Here is a 27,644-nt window from a genome sequence, read left to right as displayed (position 1 = left end):
CAATGTTCATAGCACTATTCACAATAGCTAAAATGCATCAACAACCCAAAATGTCCATCAACAGATGGATAACCAGAATATGGCATATTACATATGTATGTGTGTGTACGTATATATACAATGGAATATTATCCAGCCATAAAAAGAAATTGATACATGCTACATGATATACCTTGAAAATATTATGCTAAGTGAAAGCAGTCAGACACAAAAGAAAAAATATTTTATGATTCTGCTTATATGAGGCAAATGGAGGGACAGAAAATAGAGGCTCTCAAAAGGTACAGGTGAACAGGGAGTTGTTCCAGATAATAAAAAAGTTCTGGAAATTTTGGTAGTTACACAACATTGTGAATACTTACTGCCAACTGAATTATACTGTGATACATATTTTGTCACAGAAAAAGAAATTGGAGGGTCTGGTAACCGGACTCTAAGGTGGTCCCCAATGATCCCTGCCTCCTGGTATTGACACCTTGCATAAGCCCCTTCAATGAGTATTGGCTGGACTTAATGGCACATCCTAATAAGAAATAGGGTAAAGCAAAGTAGGACGAGTCTAGGTCATCAAAGACGGCGGCTTTACTCTTTTTCTTTGAGCCACTCACAGGCGGGGAGCCATCCACATTACGGAGAGCTCCATGGGCAGAGCTGAGCAGTGAGGAACTAAGTGCCTGTCAACAGCCATGTGAGTGTGACCTTAGAAGCAGGTCCTCCAGCCATGAAGCCCTCAGACGATTTCAGCCCCAGGGAACATCACAAGTGTACTCCAACTTGCTCCTGGATTATGCCCCTCAGATACTATGTGCAGTATTTGTTTTAAGCTGCTACATTTTGTTATACAGTGACAGATAACTAATACCAGAAGTGGGGATGTAAAAGTCCAAGCATCATGAAAGAGAATAATCACTAAAAGTCAGTATGCATAAAATGTCATGCTTTTTTAAAAAAAAAAAAGGCCTTAACCACCGAGTGTGTAATGAATCAGACTTTAAATTGAAAAAAAAAAGAGAAAATGTCCATTTTAAGGGATAAGCTTGCACAGGATACTAAGATGGCTTGAAACAATTTATTGGCATTAAAAGTTTTTATTTGGAATTTAATCCACAATCTGTACAAGTTATTTACAAGGCATGAAAATGGAAAACAGCACAAAATACAATTGAGGTATAAGCTAAGAGCACAGTATGTCATGTTTCAATAAATATAATTCAAAATTTGTAAACTAAGTGACCAGATAGATGAGTCTTGTTTTATAGTAAAACCATATAAAATATTTTATTTCACGTGAGGTAGAGGACAGTTTTGTGTCATGTAATACAACCAACCACAGCAATTTTAACCATAAAACTGTACATCATTGGCAAAATTTTATAATGAATTTATGGTCAATGTAGTCAACAATTTGTTTTAACAGTTGCAGAACAGGTAATTTCATTTACTGCCTTCACAGATTAAAAAATTCAGAAATAATTTAGGACTACTATGTTGGCTTAAAATTATGAAGATAAACAAATATGTATAACAGGATGGTTAAGAGCAAGTATATTTTATTTTTCCCTAACTATAATTTCCCACAAGGTGTCCTAAATTTAGCAATTTAGTAGGACTTTTTTTACTAGAACTACTTTAAGTATGCTGTGCTTTATTTTCAAGTGAGGTATGTATATTGAAGAAAATCATAAATTTCTTTTTACATTCAATGAATTTAATACCCTATTTTGTTTTCTGGGCTTAACTTTTAAATTTCAGTGTTTACATTTGATCACTTTCTAATTCAAAAACAGTAGCACTATATAAGACATTTAATTCTATTACTAAAAAACAAACAAAAAAACAAGCCCCAATTGCATTATGTAGTTTAAAGCCATTTAAAATTGATATTTTAAAAAAGACTGTCCTTTTAAACAAGATACATTGTAGAATACCTATATAAATTTTTCCAATAATGGAAATGCTTAAGTATTCTATACTAGTAAAAATTAAGCTGTTTAAATCATTCAATCCCACTGTGTCCCTTATTGCTGACAGCTTCAATAAAAACTATTAACAAGTAGTTCCAAGCACAGAAACAGATGTACAGTATAAGCACAACTTGTCATTATATTTTTCATGTCCTGCCGTGCAGATTAAATGTATAAAAAAGCAAATAAAAATGAGGATTCTTCCTTAAGCAATCAAGACACAGTCTTTTCATTGAGAAGAAAATTTTAGAAGCTGATCAAAAACCTTCATCACCAGCTTTCCAATTGATTTTAGGGAAATATCTTGAGCATGTTTCATATTGCTCGTTTATCATTTCACTTTCCTTCAGAGTCCACAGGTGTGCAGATACATTGGTTGTTCTGTCACTTCTAATAAATGAAGAACCTGCATATATTGTACTCAGTCTATTTCACCTACTTTAGTAACTGGTTTGTAATTCGATATGTACAAATGATTTTCTATTCCAACTAGTAATATATTAAATATGCTATAAAATTAGTTCAAGAAGCATAAAACATCCTAATTTTCATGGACACAGAAATTCAAGCAAAAGAATATGCTTTACAAAACTAAATCACAAGCCAAACTTATGTTGTTGGTCAAATCCTTTCATAGCATTAAAAATTAACTTGTGAAATCAGGGTGGTTTGGAGCTTCCTCAATGACAGCAGATTTTACATTTACTACCTTTATAGATTTTGTATCTTTTCCTCATAAAGGTCACAGTACAGAAACTGTGATCACCCAAGTTAAACATCACCTATCACCCGTAAGCTAATACTCTGTATTTTCTTCCTTCTAAAGATGCTCCAGCACTCTGATAGGCCATTCCTTTAATGCAGCTTTTTAAAGTTAATATTTTCATATTTTTCCCAAGAAGAGTATTATAAAATCTGAGGAAAAATCTGCTTGCCTAATGAATAGCACACAAAAGCAACACCAAAACATACTTTAAGATAGCAATCAATACTCAAAATGAGCATGCAAAGAATAGAAAAGTTTATAAGGGTAAGATAATTTAGCAGAGGCCACTTTTAAAGTACTACAAAAATCTCTGTAATTTCAAGCTATGTGGTGCAATTTAACTTAAAATTACTTTTCACTAGAATAGGTATATTTACAATTGACTAAAAAACTATTCTCAAGGAAGTTAGACAGAAATCTATGGCAACATCAATGTATCTTTGGGAAAATGACTACACAATTTCATGTGACAAGTTTTCATCATGGGAAGGAATAGAAAAAATATTTCACTCAATTCTAAATTAAGAGTTTATGATAATTCAAAGGTTTTTAAGCACTGCTTAGAATTTTAAAGTAACATTTCAAAGATTAAGCAATTTAGAAATTGTGGGTTGAAAATTAAGTAAGCTTATCATTTACTAAAAAACGTAACTAGGAAGATCTTGAGTGAATTAGAAAAATAAATGAAATTATAGGGGCTTAAGTTTGTCTCCCAAAAAGCTTAGCTGTGACACAACTAATTCACAACCAAAATGAAACTTTATGATAGAATGTCCTTGACTTTTCTTTCTGCATATCTAAATAAAGGTGTGTTATTTTAAACATTGCTCCAGTACATCATTTTTTCAACATTTGTTCCTCCTTGAGGAGATTCCAAAAATCAACAAATTAAATTGTAGGATTAATACAGTAAAATCTAAATGGCAAACAGGAAATACACATTTAGATCACATTCCAGTGAAAAACTATACTTTGAGAATTCTTTTAGGATACACTAGTACCATTAAGCAAAACATGAAAATAACTTGTTAGGTGGTAACCTACTGGGTTTTGAAGTTCTATACCATTATAGTACCTATTACGTATGTGGGGAATAGTATGTAAGACTAGCTTATTTATTTTAAAAATAGATTCAGCTCTCAAGTCATTTGATTCAGTACCTTAGGCAAGAACATGAGAACATAAAAACCATGGGATAATAGTATCAATTGTAGCTTCAGGAAACTGCCTTTAAAAAATGCATACTAAAAATTTTACCTAATACCTTCTAAGCCAAGAATTAACAAATATCAAATTTTGCCATTAAAGGATGACACTTTTCTGTGCAAAAAAAAAAAAAAGTGCAGATGTTGCCCTTCTCCCAAACTATATGATTCCTGTCTTCTAAAAATTATCTAAAAATCTTTTAGTAGCAGATAACTAAACTTCCCTATATTAATCTATCATAAACTATATCAGTTGACTATAAATTCCTGATTTTGACATTAAGTAGTAATTGAAATGGTCCATTTGTGCAAATTTTGATAAGACTTAACATTTAAACATACAAAAGTCAAAAATAACCTTCAAGGAGTTTAATATTTTACAATTTAAAGGAAAACAAAGGCATCAAGGAAAACAAGTCCATTATATAAATTTCAGTAAGCCCCATAACTACATATAAAAACTGTACAGGAAGATTATGAATTGTATAAAAACTGATGTACATCAATGGTATCAGTTTTTCTCAAGAACAGTAACATTTCAACACCACTATTAACAACATAAACAGAAGTCCAGAATTTTTTACATTTATTCCCTCTCCTGAAGTTTCTGCATTAAAAAAAATCTAAATATAACCATATTAAAAAAAAAACAATTACAACTGCCTCTTCTGTTTAGCAGCGGGATTATAATGAAGCATATTATCCTTCCCCATTATGTCCATGGGTGTGCCATAACCTCACCACTGAAATTCTTATTTTGATAAAATATCTCTCATAAAACTTTAAAAAGTAGAGAACAGAAATTCATTCCACAATATGAATAAGATAAAAACAAATCTTGTATATAATAATGAGTATAGTGTATCAACTTAGAAAAGAGATTGTGTTAATGAAAACAATGGAGATTCAACTCCTTGAATATTTCTATATATTTGAAATATGATGCCACCATTGTACCTAAACTTGAGTCTGAAATATGGGTAACAAAACTCACAACTATTTTCCATCACTCAATACAGCTTTCAAGAAGTATACAACTGTTAGATTTGCACTAGAAATATAGGCAGATTATCTAATAGTTGAAACAGCAGAGTATTGTTACTAAGCTGTTTGGGGAAAAAAGTACAAAGAAACATACATTTTCATTCATTTGGAAATGTAAAAATTTATGTACTAATATATAATCTCTTCACTTTCTCTGATCTACAAATGGATAGAATGCCTAATTATCTTCATGCAGGTAAGTTGTTCAGAATTCAACTAGCAAAGCAAACAAACAAAAATAAACTCTGTCAGGAACATACAGATGAATCTCTTTAAAGGTTTCTATATTTTAGCAGTCTTTGATTTCAAAATTTGCAGCTTTAACTCTTTTATCATCATCTCTAACTTCTGTCTTGCCTCCCGTTCCTGTCTGAGTTCATCTTGGAGTTCTTGTCTGTCAGCCTCAGCATGGTCCAGTCTCTGTCTGAGCTCTGCCAACTGTGTGATTTAAAAGACTGTGTCAGTTTCCATTCAGTTTGTTTCCATTTAATACTCTCATCACTGCAAAGATTTACCTTCAAATTACTCTTTACAAAATGAACTATGTCACACATATACAATTCCTTAAATATCTAATACTACTAATCTGATTTTGACTTGACATTGAATGAGGGAAAAAACAAAGGGTCAAGAGAACTAAATTCCTAGGGTATTTTTATTTTGCCCTGCACTTTAGCATACCTCTCTCATCATCACAGCCTGCTCACCTTAAGTGTTATTCATGTTCTCTAAGTTGTGAGCTCAGTGCTTTTAAACATAATGGGCAACAGTTCATGTTTGTTAATTTGTCCATTTTAAAGCCAATATATTATAATAAAATAATGTAATACTTGATATTCTGATACCTAGAGATTAGCAATTTTGGCAACTAAACCACAGAAACCCAATAAAAGTTTCAAGTAATAAAGCAATCAAAGTCAAAAAGTCATCTTGGTTGATAGAAGCATAAAGCTGTTTAACAGAATTATCCATTTTGAAATCTAGCAAAATGAAATGAGCTTGATAAAAATTAATTTATTTAATAGAGAAGGTAAGAGCTTCAACTTCCACGCTGAAAGGGCAACACTACACAAATTGAGGAATTCTTACCTGTGCTGCATATTCAGCTTCTTTGTCTTTTTCTAAATTCGAGTCACAGGTACATTTTTGCTTCATTACCTGCTCTAATTTTTTCTCTAAGTCTTTCTGTTCAACACAAAATTCTTCCATCCTTTGAGCATGTTCATTCTGCAAAGATTCAAGCTCTTTCTGTAAATTTTGCTGTTCTTCAGTGAGTTCTTTCATTGCTTTTGAACTACTCAACATTTCAACTTCCTGTAATACAAAGAATCACAATACAATTTGTATTTTAATTCCAGCAAATTAGAAAATTTCAATTCAGGAAAAAATACTACACAAAATACCTAAAATTCAGGTGTCATAGCTAGCAACTCTGTGTAGAAGTAATTGTCTTGAAAAACTTTTCTCTAAACATTTATAAGTACATTAACCCTGGTGGGGTAGCTCAGTTGGTTAAGCATCGTCCCATATGCCACGGTTGCGGGTTTGTTTCCCCAGTCAGGGCACAAACAAGAACCAAACAATGAATGCATTGATGGGTGGAACAACAAGTGGATGTTTCTTTCTCTTTCTCACTCTCTTCCTCTAAAATCAATTAAAAAATTTTTTAAGGTATATTAAAATTGCTTTTGAATGTAAAACTGTGAATAATCTTAAACAAGTTTGCAGCAACTTGTTTTGACTTTTCCTAAGAATATGCACAAGTATCTTTTCATAAGGGGATATTAAATTAGGTAACTATTTTACCATCTCAAGTTGTTGCTTCTTCTGCAAAATGGAGTTCAATTTTTCCTGTTGTTTTACATAAGTTTTCATTACTTCTTCCATGATTTTTCCCTTATCATCCTCACAAATGACATCTCTGACAGGAAGTGGAGATGAAGATGAAGCTGCAGCATCATGGTCAGTTCCCACCTTGGTTGTGTCTCTGATTGAGTTGCAAGTGGTAGACTCGGGTTTCTTTTTACTTACAGAATTATTTGAGATTGATGGATCTTAAGAGGCAAAAATAAAGTAACAAAGTATGAATATTACTCTGTTGAAATGTCAGATCAATCCATAAATGAAATTAAGAAAATTCCATTTGCAAATGAAATTTAAAAAAATACCCAGGAATAAATTTAACAAAAGTAGTACACAACATGAACAATGAAAACTAAAAGACACTGAAAATAAATGGAAAGGCATGTCATGTTCATGGATTAAAAGACTTAATATTGTGAAGATGGTGTCATGATCTGAATGTTAGTGACTCCTACCCGCCATCCCATTCATGTTGAAATCCTAACCCCTGATGTGATAGTATTAGGAGGTTTGGGCCTTTGGGAGGTAATTAGGTCTTATGGATGGAGCCCCTATGATGGGATTTATGCCCTCATAAAAGAGACTCCACAGAGCTCTCCCATCCTTCCCATCATGTGAGGACCCAGTGAGAAGATGGCTATCTATGAACCAGGAAGCAGGACCTCGCCAGACACTAAATCTGCTCATATCTTGACCTTACACTTCCCAGCTTTTAGAACTGTGAAAAATAAATGTCTGGTATAAGCCACCCAGTCTACGGTATTTTTGTTACAGCAGCCCAAATGGACTAAGGTAGCTAGTAAACTAAGTTAATCTACTTTTTCAATGCAATACCTATCAAAATCCCATCTGGCTTTGCAGCAGGAATTGACAAGCTGATTCTAAAATTCATATGGAAATGCAAGGAATACAAAAAGGCAAAAGAATCTTAAAATCCCCAATTTCAAAACTTATTACAGAGCTATAGAAATCAAGACTATGAAAGAAGCCAGACAAGAAATGGCTACACATTGCACTACCCTTTTATATGAAATGTCTAGAATAGGCAAATCCATAAAGACAAAAAATAGATTAGTATTGAAAGAGGCTGGAGAAATGGGATAATGAAGAGTAACTGCTAATGTATTAAGGTTTCTTTTGGGGTGACAAAAATGTTCTTAGTCATGATCACTGTACAACTTTGCAAATTTATTAAAAATAACTGAATTGTACATGTTAAATGTGTAAATTTAAAGGTAAATTATAATCCAGTAATTTAAGTCACTAGAATACACTAATCTGTGAAATAAAATATAATGCAAATAGGACATAAAGGTAACAGTAATTAAGTGCCGTATTTAAATCCAAAGAAAACTAAGTTTTAAAACTCTCGAAATTAAAGTACAGAAATCCCCCACCAAGAATCTCAACTATCTATGAAAACAGTTAAATGACTAGAAAGACTCTTCAACTGCTCCCACGAAGCTGAAATACCTGTCATACTTCCCTAAGCTATATGCAAAGCCCTGCTGCTACATGGAGGTTATACACAGGCAGCATCTGAGCGAACATATCTTGTTTGGCCCACAGTATTATAAAAGGCACTGTAACTAGGCAGCTTTTTTTTTTTTTAGATGTCCAGCCAGCATTCTGCATTTGTGCCATCTGCCTGGCTCCCACAGCTTTCAGTTTTCAACCCTTCCTCATACCATGACTAAGTTTCCCTGAGTCCTGTACCTAACTACTCTTACATATACTTCCTAGCATTTTAAGTTAAATGGTTTTTCAGTTCACAGCAAATTAGAAATACTTGAGAAATAAAGATCTTCTGAAGAAATCTGACAGCAAAGAAAAGGCAGGAGGGGGGAAAAATAATCAGACAAAAATCGGTTGCAGTATGAAGCCATGCAGCCTATATAGCTATCTCATTAGCCTCCATAGCTACCATCATTCTAGAAAAGTACAGCAATTGAGGTTATAAGTAGTCACTCAGCATTTTTTATAAGAAAAGCTTCAGTTATTTGAAAAATTCTCTTAAATAGAAATCCTCTGGAAATGCTAAATGTGTTTATTAGATATTTTATTTTAAATACCTAATACTTTTTAAATACTAATTTTAAATACTCACCTAAACGGTTACATAATTCTCTGCTTGTTTTTAAATCCATTTTCTCCTGTTCCTCCAGTGAGACATCTGGATAAGACACTGTTTTGTGATGTTTCCCACTACTGTGAGGCTTCTCTGACTGTCTTGGTATGGATCTACTTGCCTCTGTCTTTGTGACCTCTTTAGGCTGGGATACAGCAGAAGTGAGTGACACATTTGGGGCAACCACTTTATCACACATGTATAAGTAGTAGCTGAAAACAAAGAAAGGCATAAGACACATTACATTTAAGTAAAAAGTAAATGTGTTACATCTATTTCTATGGTTAAACAATTTTTTTTCAATCAAAACAGACAATATAACTCAGAAAATAAGGGTCAAAACAGAAAAGAATTCTTGAAAAAGTCAGTATTTTAAACAGTAAAAGCAAAATCATGAGGAATTGTTATTTTACAAAAAGTAATTTCTAACACTGAAAGGATACTCACTAGAAAAAACATCAGTTTCTTCTCCTTCCCTCAAAACCACCTGAAAACTAAAAGCATGAAGCACTTTTATAGAGCTGTTTAACAGCCGTAAGTAGATAAGGTTTATGCCAGAAAGAAAACACTATATGCTTCTGTTTTCTTGCCCATCACCCTGTAAAGCAACAAATCCTTGCTCTTTGTTATGGTGAGGCTGACTCAATCCCACACAGCATGGCTATGGCCTGCACAGGCCCAAGGAGCTCTCCACACCCTTCCTTCTTAATAGCTCAGGGAGAAAAGAGGCAGCTTTTGGGCAGCCCTCCTTGTATCAAACCCCACAAAACAGTCTTCCTAAAATATTTTAGTACTATCTATGTGTTTGACAATACAGCAATAATAAATTGTGCAAAACTATGATCAACGGGCCATCTATCAATTTTGCTTGAAGTTCATATAAAATTGTTCAGTATATCATCTGAGAAACTCATTGAACAGATATGAGCTATGTATTTAAGTACCACATTGACTGTAATTTGTATAAACTTTAGCCAAAAGATACAACCATTTAACTTGATATACTTTAACATGACACTTTATCTCCTAATCTCTAAATAATCTCCTCTTATATATCATTTTCTTTGTATAGGATACATCTATTTTGTTTCTTTTTACCAATTACATGAATTCTAAGGATGAAAACTCAGTATTCTGCTAAGAAAACTGACAGGTTTAATACTGTCCAAAGACTAAGTTCAAATGAAGTAAAATGGAATTGTGCTAATATAAATAAGACTGAGGTTCTTCATCACTATGCTTGGTGAGAATAAGGTACATAAAGATTTCTTTTTAATATATCAGAGTTGTACATCAAGATTTTGAGGAACTGGTTTACCTCTTGAAAGGAGCTAAGGAAATTAAAACAAAACTTTCATTTTTTACTTCAAGCAAAAATGAAATTACCTATTTCTAAGGAAAAAAACACATAGAAACACAAGAAAACGTTATTTAAAATGTTCAACACAATTTACGATTCATCTCACGGATGAACAAGAAAGCTTAACGCTAACTAATGAATTCCCAATGCCATAGAATGGTATCTAATATACAGATGCTGGTTGAATAAATAAATGAATGAATAAATGAACAAAGACTAAACTAATGTGACAATACCCACTCACCTAGGGTGTAAAAATGCATGTGTCTGAGAAACATGGTCGCTTTCCTGCTTTATAACAGGATACCATGACGGTAATTCCATTCCTGATGGTGAATCTATCTGTAGAAAAATGTAGAAGGGAAGAAGTTTATTGAAAGGAGATGTGATGGTTAAAATTTTAATATGTCAACTTGACAGGGCCATAGATATCTCTGGAGACCTGAAAAAGAAGGTTATATTAAGAATCATCTTTTACTAAGGCAATCTTTCCTTAAAAGTACCATGTCTGGTCACTTGAAATTCAAAGAGACTGCTAGTCCCATCATAAAAACAGTTTCATGTTAACAGGGATTACCAGAAATGATTTCATCCAATGTCATACTTATGAAATGTTTTGAAATCCATTTTAACTAACAGTATTCTGCAAATGTACAGCACTGTTTCTGATTCTTCTTCATTCTGCTACAATCAGCTAGAATATAATGCATTTACACAGTATTTGTTAGCATATAGATAACATTCTATAGCAATAAGCACCCTGCCAAACTGTGAAACCACTTTGTCTGCTAACACTCATCAGCGAACCGTATTTCCTCACAAACTGTTCCTGTCAATAAAGGAAAAGAAGGTAACTGTCTACTTATTGAACATCTATCTGATAAGAACATTATACAACCCACTTAATTCTAACAAATACATCATTAAGTAGATATCATGATCTCTATTTCAGATTAGAAAGCTGAGGTTCAGAAACTAAGAAAAGAATAACCTGTGTTACTAGCTTCTCTATTATTTTGGTTTGCTTTATACTTTGTCCCCCTCCCTACATACACATTTCATATTATAGTAATTACCCTGCCCTTCTGGAAAAAAGGTACCTTAAAAGGGGGCAAGACTTACTAATGGAAGAGGAAAGTGGAGCTGAAAGAACACCTGGTGTAGGTGAGCAACAAAGATAGGAAGTTAACAGACAAATCTAGTGAAGTGAAGGAGAAGGGAATTGGGGAGGAGAAAAAGGAAGGACAAGACAAAAAGGAGAGCTGAAAATTCTGACCCTGCCTCTGAAAGGGTCTGCCTCTGCAACCAGGTCAGGTGTATGGAGAATGACATCCTCATTCGATGATGCATGAACACTGCCCTCAGGGGACAGCCACCACCAAGAACTAGGAAGACTGTCTTGACTGATGTTCTAATTTCCAGTTCAGAACCAAGAAACTAAGTAAAACAGAATGGAAACGTCTCCAGATGCTAAGCAGTTGTGATTAAAACAAAACTAAATTCATAAAACTGTCCATGGTTTGATTAGGGAGAGCCTGCTATTGGAGGAAACCAATGAGGAAGAAACTAATCAGGAAAGGAAAGGCCTGACAAGCAACCCACTGCTCCAACACAAGGGGCTGAAAACAGAAAGAAAACAGCTTTTGGAACACACATTATACAGCTACCTGACCAATCATGAGATGATTTAGGGCCAATTAAAAGCCAAAAATAAAAATATAGTCATTTGTATTGGTAGATCAACATTTTTGTTAAGAACTATTGGGCAAGGAACTTGAAAGACTAACAATACTGTAAAATCATAGGAAAAATAATGGTATTTTATTTATTTATTTTTAGAGAGGGAAGGGAGGGAGAAAGAGAGAGAGAAACATCAATGTACAGTTGCTGGGGGCCATGGCCTGCAACCCAGGTATGCGGCCTGACTGGGAATCCAACCTGCGACACTTTGGTTCGCAGCCCGTGCTCAATCCACTGAGCTATGCCAGCCAGGCAAAAATGGTATTTTGAAAGGATTTAAGAGTTACATATTCAATGAGGACCTCTAAACTCTATGAGAGTAGAATTTTTTTAACCTTACAATCTTGATCAAATATTCTAAAAAAGTTCAGAATCTGAGGCAAAATCAACTGCTTATTAATAAAGTAAACTATTCACTAGTCTTTATAGTTTCTCAGCCTACAGCTTAGTTCTACCAGTAAATTAGAAAAGGAAATGGCTGCTGGCAACAAAAATACTCAATGACAGATGCCTGGTGACAGCTGAGTGTAAAGAGAGGTGAGGTACAGGACGCAAACATAAAAAACTACTCAAAAAGCAATACAATTTGAGGGCTTTACTGAGGACCAAGACAAATGATTTAATATATCTCAATTGTCTCCTACCAACATCACAACAGAGTAAACTGATATTTAAGAAGTCTCCAGCCAACACAATAAATTATATTGTATGTTATACTATATAAATAGTATATCACATACATATAGAACATACCATGTACCACATAAAAAGATCAAAACTATTTGACATTTCAGAAATAACAAAAAAAAGTTAAAGTTTTAAAGCACACGGTTAGTGCTGAAAAAAGTAGCTTCCTTATCTAGAAAATTCACTTAGGCAGAACATTTGTCACCCCAACACTATAAGCTAAAAGAGGTGTTAATTGGCATGGATAAGCTCATGCTAACACATCAATGCAATGTAAGATCAGCTTGAATTAAATGAGAATTTCTTTTCTAGAAGTCACTTGTTAAACTCATTATTTAGAAAATAGAGTAAGCTCTACTTTAAATTCATTTTATATTTAAAACAATCATCAATATACTGCTCAAGAAATCAATTGCTACTAGATTTTAAAATTCAAATTACTAAAATCATTTTATATATTCAAAAGTTTTTCCTATTATGAATAACTGGAATCTCAAATCCTTTAAGATTTTATTTCTTTCTTTTTACAGAGAAGGGAAGGGAAGAAGAAAGAGAGGGAGAGAAATACCAATGTTGAGAGAGGAACATTGATAGGCTTCCTCTCCTATGCGCCCCAAATGGGGACCGCACCCCATTGGAGGTGCTTATGAGCATGTACCCTGGCTGGGAATTGAACTGGCAACCCTTTGCTTTGCAGGACAACACCCAAACAATTGAAACTGGTCAGGGCTCAACTCTTCAGAAAAGCAAATTCTAAACTTCTTCAGTCAAAGATCTTGACTTGAAATCTAACTCAATTTTGATCACTTAAAAATTCTACAGCTTGATTTGTATAAGTTTTACTTTTACTCAACTTTTTACTTTTATCTACTTTTAAGTTTTACTTGACCCAAACTCAGTTTATCTTTACTTCTATATGATGTCTCTATACTTTAAGTGCCGCCTTAAGTAACTGTTAGAGCATTCATATTCAAGGTGGGACAAAAGTAGGTTTACAGTTGTTTGTATGGAAAATAATACAATTAATAAATAATAATACAAGAATAAACTGTGTTTTGCACACTTCAAAACCTACTTTTGCCCTAACCTTGTGTTTTTAAACATCCATCCCTCTCTAGTTTCTGTCCTTTATTTGATTTCCTATTCTCACACAATCCCACTAAGAGTCACAGACTAGGGGTCCTGAAAGAAATCTTCCCTAAAGATCACCTAGTGCAGTCCCCTAGCCAATGTCTGAATTCCCTATTCAAAATCCCTGACAAGGGGCTGTCCAGTCTCTGCTTGAAAAGCATCTTGGGGTCAAGGACTGTCTTTCTTACTTACTTTTACATTTTCAGTACCTAGCACCATGCCTGGCATGTAGTAGGGATTCAATAAATATTTGTTGAGTGAATTCTGAATAACAACATAACTCAGTAACTCCCAGGGTGGCCTTTTACAAGATTATGCTGCTATCAAGAAATTCACAAATAGTGTCTTACATTCCACATCCTACTCTATGAGGTACCAAAGAGGCCAAAGGTCTTTGAGATGTATTTTTAGAGATCAGATCTACAAATTAAATAAAATAAATGGTATGGAAATTCATAATGCTAACCATAATAAAATGTTGGGAGTTAATTTTACCTAATATGCTCAAGTAAGCCATAAACACATTTAGAACAAATTATCTTAACTGCATGTTAAAAATAATTAAGAAAAGCACATATTATACAACAGAACATTCACAGGCATGCCAGATTTCTTCATCTATTCTGCATTTGTTTCTACATACAAATTAGGTCTTCAAAAAAAGAACAATATAAATGGCACAGCAGTAATGCTACTACTGATCAGGAATAAAAATTAAGATACCAAGAGATGAGCATTTGCCATCATTTATCTTACCTTTCAATATGAGACTAATTTATTCCCTTTGTGTATTTAAACATTAAAAGAATATATTACATTACTTGGCAAAGAAGTGAAGTAGATTATTTAGTAGCTTAAGTTAGAGCCCCAACATTTTAAGATGCTTTTATCACCCATCTTCCCCACCATTATCTACCACAAAATGAACAGATGGCATCCTCAATTGAAATATAAGAAAAATTTCAGACACTTCATTTTATTCTAAAGCTTCTTTCTCTAAGTCATAAAACAATCAGTGACATCTATGAAAGTAAATTTTAAACATTTCCAAAATTGAAGAGGTTGTTTTAAATAAGTAAAAACTAGAGAAATGTTTTATGAAAGTTTCTCTAAATTTCAACTTATTGTGTTATATATATGCCAGATTCCTTTGATAATCAGATTTCCTAATAAAGAACCACTGTATTTTGATAGTGCTTATTAGTCTCACAATGAAATAATTCAAAGAACTTGATTTCATTTACAAAAAAACCAATAGGCATTTTTGTCCCTACTTCTAAGATACAAAAGCAATTCCACCCACTCAGTACTATTCACATACAAACATTGCAATTGTACTAAAACCAAACTAACTAACTTTAAAATTCCTGGATTTACCTTCAGTAATAAATTTTGCTTTTAGGTTGCACTCTGTTTTTAATTACAGTAACAGATGAACATTTATGACATTTAATTAAGTCTAATAACAAACATCAATGAACTAAAAAAATCAAGACAATGCTTCAAAATATTGATGGGATTTCCAAATTCCCACCCAAAAATCAGAATTAAATTTTTTTAAATACGTGGAAAAAATATTTTTGAAAATATAAAACATACCTACTTAGATTTTGGTGTTTATAAGACGGTAAGTATATGAAGGGCTAATAGACTGCTAAATTTAGCAGTCTATCCCCTTAATGATGTGATTACATAAGAAATAAAATATATAGCATATTAAATACATATTACAATATAAATCATTCCAAACCTTACTAAACACATGAGTCAATACATATTAAGTAGTAACTCTTTAGGTATAAAGTGAATATGCCTGTTAGTGGTCAATAAATGATTTCAGAAGGACACAAAAGACAACCTACCAGACAGCTGCCAACAACTCTTACTGAAAGAAACTGAATCTTTCAGTTTAGGATCAGGTTTCCTCAGTGCTTCCAATATGTTGTGAATGAGTGTTTCAACAACTAAAACAGGAATAGTGTTACAAGGTAGCAAACAGCTACTTAAGAGATTTTAAGGCTTAAGTCTTGTACCTCATTTCCTTGTAATTATTAGAATTAATCAACTTGATGCAAAACTGGAACAGTATGATCTAAGTACCTTCACTAACTTAAAGACAGATCTTCAGGAGTTACAGCAATACCTGCTGTTCTCACACACTAAAAGATCATACCACCTACCTCACAAAGCCAGTTTTAGGTTTACAGTGCTTAAAAATGCTCCCAGAAAAAACAAAGGCTCACTTTCTTATAATGTGCAACTATTAATCTTAAATCCTTCGTGGAAACAAAGCCATGTTAAGTCAGTAGTAGAGTATCACTCCCTTTACAACTTGGAAAAAATAAAGAATTGACTTTTTTTAAATCCCGTTAACTCCTGGAACTTTTAAAAATAGACTTTTTGTAATTGAATTATGTAGTACCCAAACCATTTAACATTGCAATTACCTGGAAATCTCCATTCACATGACTTCGACTAAAATTTGTTGTCAGTTTCAATCTGTATAAATATAAGGTTTTTCTCCCATTTCAGCATACATGCTTTAAAAAATTATAATCTCAGGGTTTTTTTGCCTTCAACTAATGTAAACTGACATTGGCAAATTTTACATTAACTGATTTTACTATATGCAATGCATCCTATTTTTTACTGAGTCATTGTTTTTAAATGCTGGTAACCCACTAAATTGACTGCAAGACTCTCCTAGCTCTTTCTCAACTGGGATTCTCCAGAGAATGAAGCCCAAATGCCCCAACACATCCATTGTATACAATGAATTAACTTCTCTCCAAAACATCTAGAACAGTACTATATACCATCCCTGGAAGAAATGACAAACCATCACTTAGAATCATTTTCTGTAGGGCCTAATTCTCCTCTCATGGAACCCCAGATGAGAAAGGCTGCACAGATAACAAATTGCAATTTGAAAAACACTATTCTAAGTGAACTGTCTTAAAATTGGCCCCAAATATTACTATTTCAATTAGTCCTGTATTAATAACACTTGTGCATTCTATAGATGCTTCTGTACAACAGATTTACAAAGCATTACATAGGTAAAGGAATAAATTCCAACAGTAATTATCAATCCATAATAAAATTCAGAGTTTTCTTTTTTCATTATCTACTTACAATTGGGCCTATATTACTTCCATAATCACACCAAAAAAAATTTTTTAACATGAACTAAAATCCCTAGTATTATTTACCAAATGGTCTTTAGTAAATTTCTTACAAGGATTTTTATTCTTTGTTCCCATACAGTAAATAAAATACGCACTTTTAATACTATTTGAAATATCAAAATTCATTCATTATCACAAATGAAAACAAACAGCCACTTTGCTTTAAAACTAATCCTATCTTCCTCTTTGAAAATCTTTGGTAACTTTATAAGGCAACTAAGATTCTTCATTCAATTACCCAATGCTTTATTAAGCATCTACCACATTCTAGATTCAGAAACTAGATGAATTCCTGCCTCAGGGCACCTCCATGTAGTCTTTACCCACTATTTCTGTGACCCACTTGTAAGTACAGAAATCAAAATGACTTTTAATTGTCTTTCCTATTCATTCCTTTCTGCCTACAATGGTGGTATAATACTTTATTTAGTGATTGCAGAAAACTACACCTTAAAAAATGTTTAAGGTTTAATTACATATTCTTTTTGCTTTTTGTAATCTAATAAAATACTTAAATTATTTTATGTATTTGAACCCTCAAAAGATCAAAATTCTGTATGGGAATAAAATACAGGTTTCAAGCCATTACTAAAACTATTCCCAAACTAGTTTTACCTCTTTTTGAACAAATTGAGTTCTGGTTCCACAATCACTTCCCATTCCCAGAATTCTAAAGGGATTGAAATTAACCTAATTCTTGATTACTTCCTTATTCTCCCAGTGGCATAAATTACAATGTATGCATAGCTATGAGAACACTATTAGCTGACTACACAATGATTCAGACCTATACTTTTTTCTTCCTTGAAGTTTTATTTTTTCAAACCAAAAGAATAAATTTTTAAGTTTTTAAAATCATAAACCTTTTTAAAAATATTAACATTTTAAAATGTTTTACCATTTTTTAATGGTAAATGAATACAGACTCTGTATTTCCCAAACCATAAGGGGGCACTATTCACAAAGCCACTGTAAAGATTTCACTGAAATGTTCTTCCTATAACATAATTCTCATAACCAGTTTTGCATTTTCTTCTTGCATACTTCATTTTAGTTTAAATAAGTATCCAGCTAGTGTAACTACTATGTACAAACAACTAAGAGTGAGATACATTTGAACTCAACACTCACCAAATGTCTTAGAAATAACCACATAATTCTAGCCAAGTCAAGATGTTTGGGAAGTAAAAAATCCCCAAATACATACTAGCAAATATTTCAATAGTTTAAAGTACCATCTTGCAGTTCTAGACTCTTAACTCCCAAAATGTGTCACATCCATTCTCTCATTTGATCAGCTACCTTATTCAACAGTTTATTCTCAAATCGTATGTTTATTAAAGGTTAAAACATCACTTTTCCAGAAAAGTCCAGATATTCTAAAATAAATTGTGGTATTATCAAAAATGTATTTAACTTTTTTTTTAAGTTTTTTTTTCACTGAGTGCCTTTGACATGTCAGGCACTAAACTATGATCTGGGAAAACAGGAAATAGCCTCTAAAATCATGAAGATAATTATTAAATTGTGGAAAGTTATACAAAAACATTCATATTAGTCCCTCATAAGAGCACAAATACTTTGATTCTAACCTATCCTCACCTGATCAAAAATTACACTAATAACAAAATGCAAACTATATACTGATACAACAAATTATCATCAAATCTACCAGTCATTACTGGAACACATTTTGTCCCAACACTACCTTTTGTAGTTAGTTGACCATTTCCCTGATATATTTCCTTGCTTCCTCAACAAGGAGGTGTATTTACTTCTTAAACAAAAGTGTAAAAGCTTATAAGAGGGAGAGCTTTTTTGTACTATTTTTCCAAAGATCTCTGCAAAAATTAACTTAAAGGAAAATGCAAAACTAAAAATAGTAAAATAATAAGCTTTAAGAGAAATGTTTTTAAGTTGGTATCTTTAGGTCATCTACTTGTATCACAGATAATCTATAGGACTGCTTTTCCCTCAGCAGAGTAAAAGCTGTATTATTTTTCTTACCTAGTAATCAAGTCTAAATGTTAGAAATCTAACTTTTAATTTAAAAATATATACACTTATAAGGACATACACTATCTTTAACTTAGTGAAGACTATCAGATACATGCTATAACAGTAAAGAATCACCAATAATTATCAAATTGACAAATGAGCTTTTCTAATGTGCTTCAAAATGATAAGATCACCCTTCAAATTTTATTTACAAATGATCACTTTGCTTAATAACCTTTACCTATAGACAGAAATATGAGTCAACAAAATTAGAATTAGATCTAATAAATAATACCCACTGAGGACTTGGAGAAAAATCAGGAATATGATATTCTTATATATATGTGTATACTATAAAATACAATGATCACTTTTCTAACAAAAAGTACAAAACATTCAAATGATACCAAAAGAAAAAAAGTTTTGTAACACCATTTTGCAAAGCAACCTAGGCATATATACTAAAAATCAAGTACATTTCTTGTGGTGGTGACCTGAGTAAGGAAGTTCAAAATATATCTTTAGCTTCTTCTACAAAGAATGCAGTCAGTTTTTCACTTAGAACACTGACCTTAACACCACTTATTTCTCCCATCTAAATATAGCTAGTATCTATGCAAATTAAAATAGCTATTAGCTATGCAAATAGTTTGGTGATAATTACTAATATAATTTCCATCCTTAGAAATAACTTAACAGTTGCTACATTTCAAACAACTGCCTATTTAGTTTCAGGTTATTTTTAAATTCAGAAACAATACTTTGACTACTCAGAGATATAACATTATATTAGTACCCGCACTAAACAGAGCCCTTCATATGAAATTAATACATCTAGTATATTTTTTACTTTAAAAAAAAAAACAGCCAGTCAGTATTTTAAAATGACCTTCTTCGGGGTCTAATTTGGTCTGTTTGACAACCAACTCATAGAAAATAATGACAATTCCCTCGTCAGGGACTCTCTCCTTGCCTCCTTCCCAGTTAACTACCTGAGTCCATATACAAGTTAATACAGAGTTTAAGAACCATTTTACAAAGCTGAATTTTTTTTTAAATTAATGTTTCTCAAAATTCAGTTTCTGCTACTGAATTAGCTTTAGAGGAAAAAAAGTTAAAATTCCTAGAATTCAAGTCAGAAGACCTGCATTGAACTCCTAATTCTACCACCTACCAGTCATCTGAGAAATCTTGTTCAACAGACCTTCAAAAAAACCTACCTCACTGTTTTGAGGAGTGAATTTTTTAAATGTGAAGTGGCAAGCATAACAAAACCACCACTCAAGTATGTATTACATGCAAACTCCCCCAAAATCTCCTTTATTAAGGGTTACTAGAAATGTTAAGTTCCCTAAAATTGCTTAGAATCCATATACAATTGTCAACAATACCAAAATACACCAGTGGCCAAAAAAGTAGCAGCAAAAAGATGGGGGGAAAATCTCACATCTTCTCCAAATAAAAACTGAATTCAAATTATTAAGTTCTGAGACAATAAAGGGCCATATCCAAATGAAGGATGGTTTCAATTTTAACCAAACCCTAACACATTCAGTTTCACTTAAGTAAATTCATCATCTTTTTTTTAACCTTCATCATGGTTCTCAGATATTTTTCTCACAAACACAGAGCAGAAACATTAGGCAAAGTAGTTTATTGCAAAAATGTTTATGCCAGAGCAATAAAGACTAAAAGCAAGAATATCTGACAAATAATGTGGTCACCAATGGACTGTCAAGGTAGAGTCCCTTCATAGCTTAGGGCAAGACATCATAAATATCAAAAGGGACATTCCACATTTTGAGAATAAAGATAATCTCTAAGCAGAAGCTTCACCATGGGACCAGTCCAGCTGTAAGCAAGTCCAGCAATGTGGTCTGAATTCAATCCTGCTTCAAAATGTTGTAACTGCACCTGAAAAATATGAACTTACCTAATAGCCATAGGCAAGGAATTCTGAAGGCGTGCTGACCCTCTTTGAAAAGCAGTAAGTAATCAACTAGCCTGACTTAAAAGTTTAAAATTATCTTCATGGTGCTTCAAAAGCAAATCACTTTCTTGAAACTACACTGCACTAAATTTCGCTCAAAACCTCACAGTGCTGAGATGACCCACCTGCTACCCTCGGGCCAAAAGCGGTCCATGTCTCTGAATGCAACCTAACACAAAACTGTAAATTTACTTAAAACCTTTTTTTTGCTCATCAGTTCTTGTTAGAGTTTCTGTACTTAATGTGTAGCCCACAACAACTCTTCTTCTTCCAGTGTGGCCTAAAGACATCAAAAGGTTAGACACCCCTGCAGCTTAAAGGTACCATAATAAAGCACAAGACACCAAATCTTAGATTCTAGCCCAAGTTCTTGTCTTGCTGTGGCCAACCTTGGCATTTAATATGCTTCATTCATTTCTTTTGTGAAGTAGAAAGGGCAGAAATTATTTCAAAAAATGAAAACCCCGTGGAAAAATTAAATTGTTAAAATGGAACATGGCCAACCTCACTGTACAAATCAAATTATACATTTAAAACTGCTCAAGAACAATGCTTGCCACATCTTAAATACTCAGTATTAGCTATTACACTGATTTTAATCAAGTAGAAAAATATATTTAAAAATCATACCAACAAACCAAATATTTAGTAACCCAAATCATATTACCCAAGCATTCAAACCCTTAGAACAAACATATTAGTTCAGCCTACCAGATAATGCAGTGGGATAAATAAGTTTAAGATCTCTTTCCTGACAGATTCTCATGTTAACATTTAGTCTAATATAGTTTATTTATTTAGCTGTGATAATTTTTAATTATTTTCTTCAAAAAAATTTGTTTGGTTACTAGAATCACAAATCTTTCACTTCCATTTGTTTCCCATTTCTGATCAAGCCTGAGTACCCATGTTTATAAGCAATGTCAAAATCCTAGATGTACAATTGAAAAACACTGCTTAGAGCCCATCTCCAGAACTGTTTTGACTAGCTATTACACCATTTGTGAATGGAGAAGAACATCAAAGTGTAAATTGTTTTGAATCCTAGGGAAACAACAGATTTAGTCATCAAAAAACAGGGTATGTGAAAAAGATAAGACATCACTGGAGAAAGAAGCCCCAAACCCTCTATTCCCCAGCTATATAATCTCAGGAAAACCACTTGATCTCTGAGCCTCAGTCTCTATATCTGTAAAATGGGAATAATCTTAATCTTCTCACTAGGTTGTTTGGAAGCTCAAATGAGCACACACATAGGAAAGTACTTTTATAGCCTAAAATGTGTGATATAAACATATTAAGTACATCTGTATATTTTCTTCTCACATGAGCCATAACAGTTCCTTAACACACATTATAAACTTTTGATCTCAAAGTAAACCATTACTGTTACTCAAAATTGCTATTTTTTAAAAAAACTTGCCTTAGATTGAGTTCTCTTTCCATTTCTCATGCTAAACTTCTCCTTCATTTCTTCCAAAACTATCTTCAGTTTCTTTTCTTCAGGCGTTCCTAAGTATTTTTGGTTCACGTGAAGATAGCAATGCCATTTGGCTGATTCAAAGCCCCAGTGGCAAGTCCTTTTGTCAGGTGATCTGTGGGAATGCATCACAAAAGTCTGGGGCGCAAACATTCCACAGCACTCCAGACACTGAATGCACGGAGCATCAGGCTGAACATAAAACTGGGGTGCAAACAGACCCTGACATTTGCCCAAGCATTCATGTTCCACTTCAAAGGCACTGCCAGTTTCCTTTAACTGAGCCAATGAGTTTTTAGCAGGAAGTATGCTACCATTTTGAGGAAAAGTGCGTGGCCGCAATAAAGCATTACATAGTCTCTGTGCATCAGTTAATGTAATCAGCCCACAGGATGGGGCATTGAATGGAAGTATTCCCAGGACCTTTAAGATATGAAGTTGGTCTGAAGTACATCTTGAACAATAGATGTACAATTCGTCACACACTGTATTTATTTGCTGGAGTGAAAATTCTCGGAGAACAGAATTTAAGACTTGGGGCAAACAGAGTCTCTTTTCTCCTCCAACCTGAAAACAAGAAATAGACTCCCCTTCCAACACAGTCTGGGTGAGTTCTGTGGAGCTATCAGAAGGGATGAGCAGTGGACCAGGAAGAACCTGAGGAGATGGAAGAGGCAGAAATACAGGTGACATGTTTTCTTGGGAATACCGAGCGGAAAATGCTGCTGGTCCACCGAGAGAGCTCTGACTGCTTAAATGGAATTGCGCCAAAGTATGTTTCAAACTGGGATTTAAATGAAGAGGTTCAGGCATCGAGGTACAGGTTTGCTTGACATGCTCTCCATCAGTTTCCATCGGCGCTTCATAGTCATCCAAGTGTTCCTTCTTTACTGTTGGCATCTTGTTTATCAACATTTTTCCATTTGCATGAATGTCTGTCATCCTTTTTTTCACTGGAGGGCTGCCATCACCTCCCATCCCATTCATTTTTTTATTTGAGCCTTGAACCAAGGAGAAATTTGTGTGTAGGTTTTCCATTGGTAAAAACTATTGTGTTAAATAAGTGAGTTTGACACTTGCATTGTTATTTAGCTGCGTATTTGGAAAAGAGTAATGTATACCAATATGTATGGTAACTTATGTATGGTAAGTTACAGAAAATTTCTATGGTAACTCATAGAAAATTTAAATTTCCAAAGAGAGATCCTAAATTACTCAACAGGTTTTGCAGCTGTTTTGGTTCTATGCTTATACTCTAGTTAATTTCACTGCAAATGCTATAAAATTTGTCTCCGATAAGAGAATTTTAAGAGGCACACCTCTGAGGAAGCCTTCGTTTTTTTTTTTAATTCTTCAGATATATGTATTAAAATAAAGTCACCAGTTCTCTCAAGGTTTCCAGGTTCGATGCAATGGTTTGGTTTGCTTTTAACAAAGCAAGTGGAAAGTTTGTAAGATTACTTGCGCATAAAACCTAGACACAAACACATAAAAACGATGCACCCAAATTTAATTTTTGGCACCGAGACCCCAAAAAAGGAAAAAAAAAGTATCTTCTCTAAAAGTGATGATCTGTTACTCTGTGTTGACAAACTGAAGGCTTGTATAAATTCTCCCACCAATAAGAGCCTCTGACTCCACTTGAACTTCCACAATTAAAGATGATTTAAAGAAAAATTGCCCAGTTATTTTCAAGAACTGCTATTCATTCTTCTTTTAATTAATCTGGAAGAGAAGGGGGATGGGGGAGAGTTACATTTGAATTTGCTCCAGAGGCCAAAGGGTCAGTTTGAAACCAGTTTCTTAATCTTAAACTGAGTTCACTTTACCAAAGGTGACACTTGAGTGATTTCTTTAACTGTAACACCAGTTAACTAGAAGAACCTTCATTTAAATAGGAAAGCAATGGGGGGAGGTAAAGGGAGCAGTACTATCCCTCAAAAGGGAGAGGGCTACTCCAACTCAGAATAGGAAGAAATTCAAACAGATCATCTCTCCCAAAACTCAGTACCAGAGGCTTCTCAGTTATGCCATTTTAACTAAAATAATCCATTACTTCATCTCATTTAAAAAAAAAAAAGAAACACCCAATTTTGTCCAAAAAAAAATGACATATCTATCACATGTAAGGAAGTTACAATTAATTCATTTAGCCAGTATATGCTATTTTTCTGGAATGAATGCAGGCAAAAATTAACTTTCCTTTAATACACTGACTAATTTGCTTACTAGAAGCCAAAAAGGTATGGCCTCCATGCCTGGGAATCTCTATCCTTGAACACCACTAATCCGGGACAAAAAGCACAAGGCAGACAGACCTCACAAAGAATGCAAATGGAGGAAGAGAGAAAAAGGAAAGATTCTTCTTCCACTTCTTTTCTGAGAGAAGATCCAAAAGAAATCCAACACATACAAATTTTTCCCTCCCAAACTCCCCGCAATTTACCGTAAAACAGACCCAAAGGGTTAAGAACCAAGGCCACTAGCCAATGTACTGACTTTCGGCCACCACAGGAACACCTCAGCCAACGAAAACCACGGAAGAGAGCAGAAGGCATGACCTAGAATGGGGGAGTCCCCCAAAACCTGAAATCCTCCGCCCACGCAAAGCTACCCACCCATCTCAAACCCGAGGGGGAGGAAGAGTGGAGGACAAGGTGCCAGAACGCCTTGGGGTGTGCAAGGGGGTAAGGGGAAATGGAGGAAAAGGAGTCCTCCAACCCCACCCGCGATCTCGGGACAACCCCAAGTGCCTTCCTAACACGGCCTCACTGCGGAGGCCGCGCAGAGAACTGTGGAAATCCCCCGCGCACCCTCTCCACGGGAAGTTCTCGGGTGTCACCCCAGCACCCCTAGGGCTATACCTATGCTTCCCCGGAGCCAGAGGGAAAATGGTCAGGGAGCTGGTGGGGCGCCGAGCCGGAATCCCCACGCCGCCGGGCGCCGACTGATCAGGTTGAGCCCGGGGCATCCCCGCGGAGCGCAGACGGACCCGCGGGAGGGAGGGAGGGGGGGGCCGTGACGGGTGTCCCAGTCTCCAGGGTTCCGACGGCTCGGGTCAAGTGCAGCGACCTTCCCTTGCCCATGCCCACCACCCGGGTCAGTGAGGCATGATCCACTGTAGGATACCCGCCCCGCGCCCCCCATGGCCCTGACCCCACCCGGGACTCGCGCATCCGGACCCCCGACTCCGGCCTCCACGCCCCAGGGGAACTCGACCAGCTTTGTTAATTCCCCGCTACCCCTGCCTTAGCCGTCCAGCTCCTCAGGGGTCGTGTGCCCCCCGCCTCCCGCCGTCTTAGCCGCGTCCCCCCACCAACCCCCAGTAAGCCCGGACCGCACCTGTGCCCGCCGCCGCCGTTCGCCCGCTCCCTTCAGCTGTGCCGGCTCGGCTCCGAACCCCACACACATCGCTACACACAGCCCTCTGACGTCACCGAGCCCTCGGCCCGCCCACGTCACTGCGGAGACACACGGCTTCCCGCAGACGCCGCCGCCGTCTCCGGCTGCCCGGGGAGAGCAAGGGCGGCGCGGAGGGGGAGGGAAGAGGAACGGAGCCAGCGGCGGCAACGCGCGCGCGCACACATGGGCCCCTGTCGCTGCCGTCTGGCGTCTCCCAGTTCCTCGGGGACGTGCTCACGCCTTCCTCCGGCCTATTGTAGCTCCTCAGGGCTCCCCCGCCCAGTCGCTGTGCTCGCGAGGACCTGTCCCTCCCCCACCCCCAGGCGCGCACCCCGTGCTCCTGGCCCTGCGCGCCGTCTGGGCGGCTGGCGCTCGATGCTGTCTGCGGTGCACTCCGAGCAGACAGGATGTTCCCTCCCCGCCCCACCCCCACCGCCACCCTCCCTCCTTCCTTCCTCGAGTCGCCCAGCCGGCTGTCTGGGGCCGCCACCGCCCCACCCCCGCCCCACTCGCTGCTCTGAGGTGACGGGCCAGACCTGGGGGCGCCCTGGCCCTTCGGTGGCCACGCTACTGGGGGAGAGGGGGCAGGGCGGCCACACGGTGCACTGTGCGCGACCCCAGCAGCCGGCTGGGCGGAGGCTGGGCACGTCCGGCTGAGCGCCCCTGCCCGAGGTCAGGCACGGGCGACCCTCCCCCCACGGAGCTGCAGCTGGTCTGCCCCGCCCCGGAGGCAGCCGGGTGGCGGCCGCCCTGCGGCGCCCCCTGTGTGGGCCCAGCTCCCCGGGGCGCGCCAGAACTGCTCCCCGCCCCCGCGGGGCCTCCCGCCTCTGACCGCCCCGCCAGCTGCCTGCGCTTCGCCCCGCCCTGGCGGCCCCCGCCTGGCCGCGCAGCCTCCGCCCAGACGCCTTCCCCGGCCTGACCTCCATCCGCCATCGGGGCCAGACCGGAGTGCTGCCTCAAGTTCCGGCGAAACCCGGGGGAAACAGTGTGGCTCCTACTTCTCAGCCTGCCTCACCAGCACACTGCTCTCTCAGTTCCAAAAGAGAGGCAGAAACTACATGTTTCTACAGTGTATAGCGAGGGGTTTTTGTTTTTTGTTTTGGAGGGAAACTTGAGATGAGCCGTGGAAAGATAAGACTTAGGAGCTTCCGGCTGTGCTCATCACGATGGTCTTCCTGGTCAGTGTTTCCAGGATTAGCAATTAGCATATAGAACTCTACGAAGCTGCCCCGTCATATTTAGAAAACAACAAGAAATCCCATTTTCTCCACCCCACCCCGAGATTAGGAACAGAAATAGTACACCGAGTCACAGCTCAGAGTTCAGAAGGCTCAAGCTTCAACCCTTTTATTCTTTTTGCCCATTTTCGAACAATATCGTCTCATTTTACTGCTTCGAGGTGGCTCTTACGGGGTCCACATTTGGAGCCTGCCGTAGATGTTTCTCCTTTTCCTCCCAACGGGCCTACCCAAGTCTCACAAGCCTCCTATTCCCCCCACTCCCAAGTTCCTGTCCTTAGGCCCCCATCGCAGTGCTCCCAGGTCGTGCCCCCTCTCCCACCCCCCACCTTCCCCTCCTTCTAGACTGTCTCCCTTTCTGAACATGAATAATTCCACAGTATTTCCCATCTGTTATTGCCATAGAGACAGAAGCTCGGCAAAGATAATGATGTTCTGTGCAGAGCCAGTGGGGGGAGAA

At 36.5% G+C, this 27,644-nt stretch overlaps 1 protein-coding gene across 1 annotated transcript; it reads right to left on the bottom strand.

Annotated features, from left to right (window-relative positions):
- Nucleotides 1–1,068: 1,068 nt before the first annotated feature.
- Nucleotides 1,069–26,215, bottom strand: SKIL (SKI like proto-oncogene). The gene is made up of 7 exons (XM_045851298.1): nucleotides 25,887–26,215; nucleotides 22,488–24,269; nucleotides 10,575–10,672; nucleotides 8,950–9,182; nucleotides 6,786–7,033; nucleotides 6,069–6,293; nucleotides 1,069–5,417 (listed from the first exon to the last, which is right to left on the bottom strand). Exons 2-7 carry the CDS (start codon nucleotides 23,580–23,582, stop codon nucleotides 5,262–5,264), a joined length of 2,055 nt encoding a protein of 684 aa, XP_045707254.1. The 5' UTR covers nucleotides 23,583–24,269; nucleotides 25,887–26,215; the 3' UTR covers nucleotides 1,069–5,261.
- Between the last annotated feature and the right edge of the window lie 1,429 nt (nucleotides 26,216–27,644).

The sequence above is a fragment of the Phyllostomus hastatus genome, unplaced genomic scaffold, assembly GCF_019186645.2.
Source record: "Phyllostomus hastatus isolate PE091 unplaced genomic scaffold, TTU_PhHast_1.1 phas_contig_86, whole genome shotgun sequence".
Taxonomy (NCBI): domain Eukaryota; kingdom Metazoa; phylum Chordata; class Mammalia; order Chiroptera; family Phyllostomidae; genus Phyllostomus; species Phyllostomus hastatus.
Note: the sequence above shows the minus strand (reverse complement) of the source record. Positions and strands in the feature narration are given on the sequence as shown.

What these genes read in the sequence shown, in the direction of transcription:
- SKIL (XM_045851298.1), bottom strand. Translation starts at nt 23,582, where the DNA reads ATGGAAAACCTACACACAAATTTCTCCTTGGTTCAAGGCTCAAATAAA. An exon ending in AGAATTATGTAACCGTTTAG is followed by an intron (nt 7,034 to 8,949) that starts GTGAGTATTTAA and finishes TTGCCTCTTAAG; the next exon opens with ATCCATCAATCTCAAATAAT. An exon ending in AAGCTGAATATGCAGCACAG is followed by an intron (nt 5,418 to 6,068) that starts GTAAGAATTCCT and finishes TAAATCACACAG; the next exon opens with TTGGCAGAGCTCAGACAGAG.